The sequence below is a fragment of the Carex rostrata genome, chromosome 14 (assembly GCF_964058835.1).
Source record: "Carex rostrata chromosome 14, lpCarRost1.2, whole genome shotgun sequence".
NCBI classification, from domain to species: Eukaryota; Viridiplantae; Streptophyta; class Magnoliopsida; order Poales; family Cyperaceae; genus Carex; species Carex rostrata.
In genome coordinates, this window is record NC_135931.1 from 3,880,589 (window position 1) to 3,894,471 (window position 13,883).

General features: G+C 33.6%; 1 protein-coding gene across 1 annotated transcript; it reads right to left on the reverse strand.

The window, feature by feature from the left end:
• Positions 1-569: 569 nt before the first annotated feature.
• Positions 570-2,471, reverse strand: LOC144565665 (Phospholipase A2 family protein). The gene is made up of 2 exons (XM_078315480.1): positions 1,813-2,471; positions 570-1,016 (listed from the first exon to the last, which is right to left on the reverse strand). The coding sequence occupies exons 1-2, from the start codon at positions 2,423-2,425 to the stop codon at positions 871-873; spliced, it is 759 nt and encodes a 252-aa protein (XP_078171606.1). The 5' UTR covers positions 2,426-2,471; the 3' UTR covers positions 570-870.
• Between the last annotated feature and the right edge of the window lie 11,412 nt (positions 2,472-13,883).

Here is a 13,883-nt window from a genome sequence, read left to right on the forward strand (position 1 = left end):
AAATGATGTATTAGAGATTTAGGTACGGATCTGTTCGTGAGGAAGGTGTGCACAACTCTGCAGCTAAGGCCGTGCTCAGAACAACCAGACAACAAGTGTAAAGCATGCAAGTCTATTCGTGAAGGTGGACATATTCCTTTGTTTATTTTTTATATGCTTGTCTAAATCATAGTATACTGTTATTCCTTGGTCAAGGGAGGATGTGTATAGAACTATAGATTGTTGTATTTTATTTTGAGGACCCCCTCAATCATGTTCACACAAGAGGAAAAACATTTTTTCTATTTTTACAATCCTGATAAAATTTCATTGTTAGACTATCTATTTTGTTGGACAACACATCTCTGAAGTTCTTCTCGATTATATTTGAATTATAAAAAAAAAAAAAAAAATTATGATCAAGATTGTAAAAATAGCCATTATCAAGTGACCCCTTCTCATATCATAGAAAATTGTTATATTGGGCATAGTTTTTAACTACACTATGTTATCAGCATATTCAGCTTACAATGAACCCCAAAATTTACCACAAACGTTCTTCTTTACATAGCTAGCTGGCAGATACTGTCTTTTCAATGAACAGGTATACTATCTTCATTTTTTCTTTCAAGCTAAGCGAAGCTCCAACTTCACAGAACAGTCCATATACAACACTCAAAGTGTCTCTTCAAGTAATACATACAACAAGCCTAAGCTAAACTTTGTTGAAAGATATATGTGATATTTACATTTACCAAGAAGGAAAACAATACAAAGCAACTCAAACCAGACAGAGTGCAAAACGAGTGCTAGATCAAGAAATCTTAAAAGTCATTGATTTCCTTGCTTTCTTATCTCATTTCTGTTATAATTTGTAGAAGTTCCCTCAGTTCAAAATCCGGCCTTCTGGTTTTCTCCGGTCACCTTGCTCATTGAAGGAATCTTTGCAAAAACATTGCCGAAATAATCAAACAACGATGGACCAGACTGAAGTCGCACCAAATGCATCCTGTATGGTATCAGAAAACTCCTCAAACCTACAAAAATAAGCAACTACTTGTGTTCAATTTTCCTGTCCAGAATGAAGTCTCAGACAACCCAAACTTCATGTGTTCACAAATCAATTGCCCTGGATTTAGTCATACTTTGAACTACACGACTGTTTAAGTAAACAAGGTTTACCATTGCTTGCTTAATTATATTTCAGCTCATGGGTAAGAGTGATCCATTGACCAAGAAACCCAACTAAGCATAAAATAAATTAAACATGCACAAGAGAATGAAAATAAAAAGGAGAATGGTTATCTCCAAGTGGCATCAATACTTCTTGGGAGGTACCCAAAGATCCATACAATGGTCATACCCACTGCCAGTTTTGTGACGATTATACAATTATTCAGCCTGAATCATCATACTAAAGTCAATTGGTCCACATCTAAAACCTCGGATAATAATGTACGGAATTTAATCCAGTACGAATTGTCCTTTATAAATCTGACAGCCTGGACTGGATAATGTCAATAAACATACTGGTACTGTGGTACAGAAGCTCTGACAGCCTGGACTGGATAATGTCAATAAACATACTTAGCAAAGCATGTGTTATTTTGGTATTTGGTTTCACCATTTCAAGGTTCAAACATGGGACTCCTAGGTTATTTCAAATTGAAAACTGTTAAAACTTTAATTGGTTTCTAATTTTAATGCCATTTTATATCTCATAATTTCCTTCTCATTTTAAAAGACACATTACCACAAACTTGTAACAGTAGAACAGGAAAAAGAACTCAAGCAACAGAAAAATAAATAAATAAATAATACTAAGTTACTAACCAGCAATGCACATGGCTCGGTATATGATAGACATGTGGGCCCCGCCTTTGGTCGCCATGCGGGGTCTCTCGAGGCACTCAAGAAACGCAAGGTCTGCCTTGAGAAGCTTGGCCTGATCATGAGTATCATACCCGATATCATGGCAATAACAGCAGTGATCCAACCAATCTATCGGCCTCCTGTCCCAGAGCATCGACCCCGCTTCCTTCCCACTCGACCAATTGGGCCCACAGTAATGGCCGTATCGGGGAAACAACCGCGAGAGCAAGGCGCGGGGCCCACCGTGCCACGGCACTTTGGCAACGTATGGGCGAAATAGGGGAACGGTGCAACAGGTCGGCGGTGATGGATCGGTGACACTGACAGGTGGGACCGGAGGAACTGATGGCGCGAAGGAATTGAAGGAGAGGATGTTTTGAAGAGAAGCTTTTAGATTGGAAACGAAATTGAATGGCTGGGGTTGGGGTTGAGGTTGGAGTTGGGATTGGTCGGAGCGTAGTGGCAGCGATTGTGGAGTTGGAGCCGATTTGAGAGAAAGGGGAGGGGAGAGGCGAAAGAAGTGGATATTTAGCGCAGGGGGCAGCGCCATGGGAGGAGGGTTGCTCCTCCCCATCCGATAGTTTCTGGAGGTTCCACGAGGAAGAGGCTGGAAAGCCGCGAATTTGGTCGGGAGAAAAGTGGGGGAAGAGGAAGGATATGATGTGGCGCTTTCCAGTCTAGATATGAGTTGTTTCTTACTGTCCCACGGCACCAATAACAGTTCGGATAAGGATGATCACCTGGTTTGTCTCCATTTAGAACATCTAACTATCTAAGAACTGTACAAGGTTAACACAAATACGACACATACCAGGTCACAAACTTGGGAGAGGGGGGTTTCCGATGGGCATCGGACACAAATAGGGTTCGATGAGGGGTTTAAACCGTCGGATCTGCTTTAGGATTCGTGTGTACGGATTTTAAAGCAGACGCGAAATTGCGAGTGCGAATCTTAAAGCAGATCCGACGGTTTAAACCCCTCATCGAACCCTATTTGGTCCGATGCCCATCGGACACCCCCCTCACTCCACAAACTTCCATTATGATGTTATGATCGTCAGTCATTGTAACCTCATCATCATTGTGAATCTATGATATACACGCCACCGATTGACAAGCGAGCCGCATCGTCTGCATTAACTCAAAAGAGTATTTTTGAGTTAACGCATCTCGGCCGTCTGATTTTGAATGGAATCAATCTGACCACAGATTATAAATCAGAAGCTCTTTAATATTAGTGTGGATCTAGTCCATACGGATCGTAAAGCAAATCAAACGGTCCGAATATATTGACTTGGAAGATTCTTTTTTGAGTTAATGCAGACGATACGAATTCTTGAAAAGCGATACGAAGTTCCGGTTTCAGATCCAGCGCAATACGAGTGCGTATCCTATGAGATATCTCATATTTTGCGTGACCGACGTGTCCGGTGTCTATTCGGGGGTGACGTAGGGGCCATTATTATTTGAGCTTTGAGATTTGCGCAGAACGTATTGAAACGTTTAAGATTTTTCGTAAAGTCATGCAAAATATGAGATATCTCAGAGGATGCGAATTCGCGCAATACCTGTCCGAGGATAATGGGAATATGGGATCGTGGGAAATAAATCTGCTGTGATTATGTGGGAATAACAGGAAGTTGTGATTTCAAATACTAGCCGTTCAATTTTTTTGAGATTCATGCATAAAAAAGTATCTGCTTTTAGATTCGAGCATAAAAAATTGAATGGTTAGATTTTGAATCACAGGTTTCTGCTATATTCACATAATCACAGCAGATTTATTTCCAAATAGCGTTAGCTTCAAAACTTAATTTTAATAATTAGAATTGCGAATCCAAGTAGCTAATGTGATTTATATATCATAATATTGTAGGATACACAATTTTGTTACTTGTAGATTTTTTTATTTTTTTTATTTTTTTTAAATGATTATATTTGATAGGAATGTATTTTTATTCTTTATTTTTTTAGGTTCATCTTTCAGTATTCTAAAAAAAAAAAGTGAATACTTATTAAAAAAAAAAAATTTGGTATAATCTGAGATTAAGATATGTAAATCGCATGCGAGATGCAAATGGATTCCACCGTTCGAATACTTATTAAAAAAAATATTGTTGTATCTACATTACTAGAGAAAAAAAATCAGAAGGCCCACCTACTTACTAATTTGACACGCATAGAACAATTCGCATTTTCTGATCTCACATATCTGTTATTTCAAAACATATCAAATTATATGATTTTACAAGTAACTCAATATATAGATTTTCATACTTTTTTTAATTTAAGCAAAAAAAATATATATAATAGCTAGCTTGTAAATCATTGAATCAATGCAATCTTTTACAGACTTTCAACCAAAAATCAAATCTTTAAGGGAAAATTAGTTATTTGCCACTCCAAAACTTTCAAATTATAAAAATATCATCTTGAAATTTGAAATTGTAAAAATGTCACTCCAAACTTCATTAATTTGTAATTTTGCCGCTCCAAATAATTAATGACTAAAATGTCCTCCCTTCTTCTTCTCCTGCCTCCTCTTTTTCTCCTACCATGGCGAAAATAACAAACAGACAAATAGACGGTTTCTATAACTTATATAGGGGTACAGCTCTCTCCAATTTCTTGGTAATCTTTTGTCATATATTAACATAAATTAATTGTTTAACTATCAGGTTAATGTTGCGTTATACGACCTGGTGAAGGTGCGAGAAACAGAAATATTATACATTTATTATTTATTTTTACATTATTTTATCATATATATAACAGGAGAAAGAGATTCCTGGAATATATGCTTCTGATGATTGAACGACTGCTCTGAGCTTAAAATTTCATTTCAGTTGTCTCCGTTTAACTGAAACTGGAGACTGGTTTAGGCACATTCCTAAGCCGGCAAGTTAATTTGTTTTTACTGAGCTGATCATATGCTAGTTTATTTACATTCAAATTACTTATCTGAATTTACAAGTTGAACGATAATTTATTTGAAACATTAAATTTTAACGATTACTCTTTCAATTTTTCAATTTACAATAAATTACCTGATAGTTATGTTAATATATGACAAAAGAGGAGAAGAATAAGGGAGGGCATTTTAGTCATTAATTATTTAGAGTGGCAAAATTACAAATTAATGAAGTTTAGAGTGACATTTTTACAATTTCAAATTTTGAGATGACATTTTTACAATTTGAAAATTTTGAAGTGACAAATAATCAATTTTTCCAATCTTTAACTATTCCACATTTTACTATTTCAATAATCCATTTAAAAAACCGCAAACCAAACCGATGATGACGGGTTCTGCTTCTCTACAAAAATAAATATGTTTTTTCACAAGAGACATAAAGGAAATAATTATCTAAGCTGACGAAAATCATTATTTAAATAAAAAGTAACACTATTTCGGTACTATTTTCAGATCTGTTAAAGAAATTCCGGCCATTTTTATTAATACCCAAAAAAAAGTTAATTTTAAAAATAACCCCACATTGGGTTTTTTTTCATAAATACCCCGACCGTTGGGTCCACAGGTGGCCCAAAAAAGCCACCAGACCGCCCCCTCCAGGGGCAGGCCACACCTCTAGCAGACCGCCCAAGCCAGGGGCGGTCCTTTTTTTTTTTTATAGAGATCTTAATATTTTGAAGTAATATCATAACTCTTTATAACTTTGATTTGGTTTGTCAGTTGGATATCACAAATTTAAATATAATACTAATTAAGGACTTGACATTAATTCAAAAAATTTCAACCTCTGACAGCTTGTTGATCTTCTTCTGTTTATTTTTTGTACTAAAATAGTAGTTTAGAGCTACTAAAATATATTAAAATCTCAAATTAGATCTTTGTCCATGCACAATGCACCCTAGACTGACATCTAGTATGGTATCAAGTCCAAACTCAGCAGCCAAGCACTAAAAACATCAAATTTGATCTCTTCTGGTAAATCAGCAAGTCTGGACTGATACAGGAACCAAACTGAAAAAATGATTACACTAGCATGTAGAGCATTCAAAAATACACAGAATTGATACAAATTTTAATTTATTTGGATTTTTCTACAATTAGTTATGAATTTCCAAAGTTCGGCTTTTGAAAAAACTTTAAACAGCTATAACTTTGGCTAGGAAAGTCGGATTTGCGCATATGACCACTTTTCGGAAAGGGGGGGACGAGACGGATCCAAATATCACCCTGGGATCATCCCCGAGTATGGGAAGCATTATAATTTCAAAAAAACGTCATTTAGTGCCTCAAAAATTCAGTTTAATTTTTCGGTAGGTATACAATGATCGGTATTTTGTTTATAAATGTCGTTTGGGTTTTTTTTATCAACTCATTTTTTTATAATATATGTATATATAATGAAGTTTAAGTTTAAGTTGTAATAATGGTATATATAATACATGTATATATAGAGATGGGCTATGGTGCATTGCAATGCATGGTGGGGTTTGTGCATTGGACCATAAATCTAAAATTCAAAATCCAAATGACCGATCCAAACCGTTCATCTTGTTCTCCATATTAATATGTGCTTGGAGACCAAATTTTACATTTTTCTGAATTTTTTTACTATTTATTAAGTATTTTACAAAATTGTTGATCCAACGGTGGCTTAACAAAACAGTAAAATCAGCAGCCACCGTTGGATCAACAATTTTGTAAAATACTTAATAAATAGTAAAAAAATTCAGAAAAATGTAAAATTTGGTCTCCAAGCACATATTAATATGGAGAACAAGATGAACGGTTTGGATCAGCCATTTGGATTTTGAATTTTAGATTTATGGTCCAATGCACAAACCCCTCCATGCATTGCAATGCACCATAGCCCATCTCTGTATATATATATGTGGAAAAATTTTCAGTGTGCCCATTCAAACTTTCAAAATAGCCAATTTCCCCATTGAAACACCATAATAGCCAATTTCCCCATATAAACTTAAATTTCTTTCTTCTATACCCTTCTAGTTATTTAACTTTTTATTTAATTATTTTAATAAATGAATTGACAAATATACCCCTCCATTAACTAAATTGAATAAGAAATAACAGAAGAAGACGGAGCTTGGACTCCAGCCATGGCTAACGGGTCCGAATTTGGTTATTGGATCCTATTTTATTTTGAATACCAAAAGAGTTTATCGAAATGAAACACCTTAGATAGAGATTTTGGATAGTTCCGAACATTGTGATGGTTGAAATCCGGTCATCGATGGTTAATCAAAACATGGTTGGAATTAATCCATAAAATGACCAAAGCAAATTTCAATCAATCAAAGAGGCTCTTCTTACTGTCAATAAGATTGCCCAATAAAAAAAAGATTCTAGGTCTTCTTTTCTAGGTCCAGGGCCTTTCTTAAAGTAGGGACGAGTTTACTGCTAAGAAACTGAGTAGACTATTGGATCAGACAAAAGGAAAGAAATTAGAGCAGTCCAACTTTGAATTAAATTGCGAGAAGGGCAAAAGAATGTCAGATAAATAAGACAGATTATGTTGCAAGTTGCATTGTTTGATATATTTCGATAAACTCTTTTGGTATTCAAAATAAAATAGGATCCAATAATCAAATTCGGACCCGTTAGCCATGGTTGGACTCCAAGCTCCATCTTCTTCTGTTATTTCTTATTCAATTTAGTTAATGGAGGGGTATATTTGTCAATTCATTTATTAAAATAATTAAATAAAAAGTTAAATAACTAGAAGGGTATAGAAGAGAGAAATTTAAGTTTATATGGGGAAATTGGCTATTATGGTGTTTCAATGGGGAAATTGGTTATTTTGAAAGTTTGAATGGGCACACTGGAAATTTTCCCTATATATGTATATATAAACTCATTTTTGTTATTTGAAGTTTAAGTTGTAGTAATGGTATGCGCTTGTTGGATGGATTGGTACTGTCAAGCGATTAATCGGGAATAATCGGTCATAATCATAAATAATCGGCCGATTAGTCAGGAAAATCCGTGATAGTTTGATTGCCGCCAACGACTAATTATCAGCCGGTTAATCAGTCTAAACAGTCACTTTTTACAACACTGATTTAAAGTATCATCATTTATTCTTCTAAAAAAAATATCTTTATTCTCAAAAGTTTTTGGAAGTACATTACTATTTGTGAATCATGTACTAAAGAATTTTTTTTAAATAAATTGGTTTTTTCATTACTTGATCAAAATTAAAGTGTAAGGTACCTTACAATATTTTTGGGAGTCATTTAATCAAATGTTAGACTACAAGAAGCAACAAGCTCTTTTTTCTATTATAGAATGATAGCTTTCTTGATATGTTTTATGTTTGGTTCAAATTAACAAATAACACAAGATTATGCATATGTTCGTTAAACAAATCGCATGTTATACTCGTGCTATTTGTAAAGATGAGATCAGCTTAATTTGAAAATAAGATTGGCCGAACCCGATAATTACAACGAGAGAGATCTACCATTGAAAATTTAAATAATCCATTTCTAAGATTTTTTTTAATTAATACTGGCAAGTCTTATTTAATTTTTACTCTGATCCATCTAATCTAGTTGCATTCAAGGGCAATATTCATTTTCTTCATAAAATTAATAAGATTCTCTAAAAAAAAAAAGAAAAAAAAAGTGGACCGCCCCTGGTTCGGGTAGTTTGCTAGAGGTTTTTTGCAGGAGTGGTCTGGTAGAGGTGTGGCCCGCCTCTGCGGGGGCGGTTTGGTGGCTTTTTTGGGTCGTCCGTGGACCCAACGGTCGGGGCATTTATGAAAAAAAATTCAATGCGGAATTATTTTTAAAATTAACCTTTTTTTTTTTATATTAATAAAAATGGCCGAAGAAATTCAAAGCGTGACCTATTTGAGTATGGATGAAAAGGACATGTCCGATATAAAAGGAAGTCGATAGCATTCGGTCTTCACCTCTGACCGAGAAATGCAATTATAATATCCTTTTTAATATTATATCTTGCTACAAGCAATCAACCACTTAATTATAAATATAATTTGTCGCTATGTCCAGCGTTGCTAAGTCTTGATCCAGCGAGTACTAAAACAACTTAATTAGGTAAGTAGGTATTTTTAAATCATGTATCTAAAAGAACAAAATAGTTATAAATTGGGATGTGTAAGTTGTCTTTGTTTGTCACCGATCAATTTTTATAATATATATATTATAAGAGAGGAGGGATTTACTTATACCGGTTTTTATAGCCCTCGATTACATCTTAAATTTTTAAAGTCCAAACAGTCGATTCAAATAAAGTGAAAAAAACGTGCCGTGCTGTAGCTTTGGTCTTGTGCTGTGCTGTGACCAAAATGTTAAGTGGTGGTCACGTTTAACTATTTTTTTATAATTTAAGTAAGTTTCTTCAAGATTCACCATTTGATTAAGACCTAACGGTCCTAATTACACGTGACTCGCATGATTACGTGCCGTGCCGTACCGTGATCGGATCTTTTGCGTGCCGTGACCAAAATGCCAAGGGTGGTCACGGCATGGAACAGTAACACGAGCCATGCCGTAACCGTGCTGTTCCGTGACGGAGTCGGCTCTGCCGTGCCATTTTTCCCACACTTGATCCAAACCATTCAACATGATGGATATATTAAAATTTGTTTGCATATTAAATTTTAAATTTTCTTTACTATTTATTAAGTATTTTACAAAATCGTGTTTTCAAATCATTGAATTTTTGTACCCATCTTAATAAATAATAAAAAAAAAATTAAAAAAAATATAAAATTTGATCTGCAAGCACATTTTAATATATCAATCATTTTAAACAGTTTGGATTGACTGTTTGGATTTTAAAAATGTAAGATATAATTCGGTGTCACCAAAAAAACAATATAAAGGGCTCCTCCTTATATTACAATATTACGAAAAGAACTTGTATTTTATATAGACGGAAAGAGGTACGAGGGGATGAGTAATGAGCATGACATTGTACTTTTATTTTTAAATAATTAGTTGGGTTTGATTAGGAATGGAATAAGGAAATTTTGAATAGTGCGAGACGAGACTTTTTAAGTGATTTTTTTGAATGAAAATGAAGGTCAACACCTCTATGTTAATTTATTGATGGTTAAAAAAAGCTACACAGAAAAGAAAATTTAAAACAAGAAAGAGTAAGGAAGAATGGGAAAGAGGAAAACACACTCAAGAGATTTTAGCGCATGTCATGGAAAGGAAATACGAAAACATCAAAATGATACAATAAAGTAATTGTGGGATATTGATTATTTTAATTCATTAAAATATAATAATTGAATAGAGCTGGTAATAACAATAATAATTCTATTGATAATAATAATAATAACAATAATTTGATATTGAGGTACCTTTAAAAATAATAAAGTTATAAGGTACATTTAAAAATAATTCTATTGATAATTTGATATTGAGGTTGGTATCAACTTATTACTTAGTCAATAATAAAGTTGGAGTGAGGGCGTGAGGCTATGGTAATAACATTACACATTTTACGCTGTAAACTCATATATTTATTTTTTAATTTTAAAAACAGTTGATCAAACCGTAAAAAATAATTTATATATGAAAATATTAACATATCAAATTTTATATTTCTAATAATTTGTTTATTATTTTTTAGGTATCTTTTTTTTTATTATCAATAATTTTCAAATCGAATGATTTTCTATCCATCTAAACAAATAGTGCAAAAAATATATAAAAATGTAAATTTTCGTCCACAAATACATTTTTATATGAATATCATGTTTAATGGTTCCGATTAACTGTTTAGAGTTCATAGCATGAATAGTTGTGTAATATACATGTTACCATAATCTCACTCAAATTAATAGTTGTGTAACATACATGTTTAGAGTTCATAGCATGAATAGTTGTGTCCGACTGGAACTAAATTCAAATTGGTTTTTTTTTTTTTTTTTTTTTTTTTTCTGATTGTACCCTAACTCAAGGACACATTCATTAAGATTAAGATGAGGTTAATTCAAGTTTGATCTTACTTCAAAGTAAAATGGTTTTAGTGCGGATTCATATTTAAGTATTAAGATACGGTTACTGAGATCCTGTCAGCACTGGATCAATATCCTTCCTGGTACCGTAGAAGATTTTCTTTACTTTACGGATTGAGATTACTCTCTGCCGGTTCGGGATTCGGACTAACGCAGAGCAGCCGGTTCAAGATTCGGACTAACGCAGAGCAGTATTATTGGGCTTTGAGATTTGTGCCGAATTAAAAAAAGGTCCGGATCAGGGCCTGTTCGGCTGTACAGTGGAAATGGAAATAAGAATAGAAATATAAAATTTTTGAATTGAAATTTATTGTTCACGTAGAAAAAACAAATTCAGTCCGAATAAATTTTATTTTTCTCACGTGAACATTATTTTATAGAGAGCAGCCGAACATGCCCTAATTGTAAAAGATTCCCATTTCAGGTACCTGGGAGGATGTGAATTGGTCAGCAATCAGTTCAGGTCTGTCCAAAGTCCAAAGTCCAAACCACAAAACCTGACATAATACCAAGCTATTTCAAATCTTGCCATCGAAACCAACCAATGAGAACCTCAACTGACCAACTGACCCAATTCAGTAGTCACTAATTCAAGACAAAATACCAATGCAGGTCAGGGAAACCACCGATTTTTTTAAAAATACCAAAAAAAAATTTATTTTATTAAAAATAACCAGGTTCTGAGTGGAATTTTAAAAATACCTTGGCCGCAGATTTTTTCCGCGCTCCGGAATTTTTACTCCGGGCCGCGGAACAAATTTGCGCCCCGAATTTTTTTTTTTTTAGATTTTTTTATTCCGAGCGCATATTTTTTCTGCGGCCCAGATTTTTTTTTTTTTAGGGTTTGGAGAAAAAAAATATCCATAGTTTGGTTTATTTTTTTAAAAAAATTTCACAATTAATAATTACACTACAAAAACCTGAATTATACTAAACAAAATACCGATTGTTGTACGTCTACCGTCAAACAAAAACTTAAACTGAGTTTTTGAGGCACTAAACGATGTTTTTTTGAAATTCTGATGCTTCCGATGTGACGATGCTCGGTGTACCACTTGGGCAAAATTGGATCCGTCTCGTTCTCTCCTTTCCGAAAAGTGCTCATACGCGCAAATCCAATTTTCCTAACCAAAGTTATGGATGTTTAAAGTTTTTTCTTGCGGTAGAATTTTGGAAATTCATAACTAATTGCAGAAAAATCCAAATAAATTGAAATTTGTGTCAATTATGTGTATTTTTGAATGCTCTGCATGATGGTGTATTTTTTTATAGATACATATACATATATTATATATACATACACATATATTATAAAAAAATAAACCAAACCATGGATATTTTGTTTCTCCAAACTCTAAAAAAAAAAAAAAATCCGGGCCGCAGAAAAAAATCTGCGCTCGGAATAAAAAAATCTAAAAAAAAAATAAAAAAATTTGAGGCGCAAATTTTTTTCGCGGCCTGGAATAAAAATTCCGGAGCGCAGAAAAAATCTGCGGCCGGAGTATTTTTAAAATTCCACTCAGAACCTGATTATTTTTAATAAAATAATTTTTTTTTGATATTTTAAAAAAAATCGGGGGAAACCACCAACATATCTTAACCATTTAAGTTGTTGACTTGCTTTTTACAATATGCAATTAAATATGAAATACTTCTTTTATGTACAATGGAAGAATTGTGATCGAGCCCACACTTATATTTGAATTTCAGCTAAAGAGATACGAGAGAGTGAAGTCTAAGGCTGTGCTGCAGAGAGGGGTAGAAACTCCTTCATTAAAGAGAAAAAAAAAGGAACGAAGGAGAAGAGGAGAGGAATGTAGGCTGCTCATGATGTTCATCCACTTCAAAAGAACGAAATCAGAGAGAGAAAAGAGGAAAGATGTTATTGTAGCGAGGGTAACGCCCTATACAAAATTTTCAAATTTATACCTCCCAAATTGAGATGTAAAAATTACTGTAGCGAGGAGAACTGCGACTGTATCCTTCCTTCCTCTTTCTTCTCATTCCTCTCTGTATAAATTTTGTGGAACACAATCTAAGAAGGAAATCAGAGAAACATAATTTCGTCCACTATATTTAAAAAAATATTTCAAATTTGAATGAACAAATCAGCTTCAAGCTTTTCATAAGAAATATTCGCATGATAAAAATACGATTGAATATAATACATAGAGTGAGTCTATGGTACTATGCTGCTATGCATATCACAGATTGATCCATAATATAGATTAATATTTCTATTTCTAAAATTCTAATTGTCGATCCGAATCGTTCAACATGATTCTCATAATGAATATGTATTTGTAAACTGAATTTTATATTTTTTAGAATTTTTTAAGATAGACAAAAAATCACTTGATCTAAAAATTCTGGACCATCCTAAAACAATGATTTTCTATCTATCTTAAAAAAAATACTAATTTTTTTTAAAAATATAAAATTTGGTCCGGAAATACATGTTCATATAAAAATTATTTTGAACGGTTCAGATCAATAGTTAGAATTTTGAAAACAGATTTATTGATTCGTATTACCGGTGTTTTAAAATGCGGCCGCATGGGCCGCATATGCGTATGCGGTCGGCAGCCGTGCTCAGAATGCCCATGCGGTTTTTCCATGCGGCCGCATATGCGATCCGAATATGCGGTCATGCGGATTAAAAATGCGGCCATGTGGTCTGAATATGCGGCCATGCGGACTGAAATATGCGGCCATGCAGTCTTCCATGCGGTTTTGATAATTTGATTGTATTTTAATTAAAATTTATATTAAAAAAATCAAAAAATTATTGTTGGTTATGTTATTATGTAAAAATAAATTCAAATATATGAATATGAATATATATATATATATATATATATAGAGAGAGAGAGAGAGTGGCTAAGCTCAAATCGTTTGTTCCTGGGCTCAGGAACAAACGATTGGGTTCTCCAATTTCCGAAGTTCAAACGGCCGATCCAAACCGTTAGATGTTTAATCTATATTAAAATGTGCTTGGAGACAAAATTTCATATTTTTTGGAATTTTTTTACTATTTATTAA

What these genes read in the sequence shown, in the direction of transcription:
- LOC144565665 (XM_078315480.1), bottom strand. Translation starts at nt 2,425, where the DNA reads ATGGGGAGGAGCAACCCTCCTCCCATGGCGCTGCCCCCTGCGCTAAAT. An exon ending in CCGAGCCATGTGCATTGCTG is followed by an intron (nt 1,017 to 1,812) that starts GTTAGTAACTTA and finishes TTATTTTTGTAG; the next exon opens with GTTTGAGGAGTTTTCTGATA.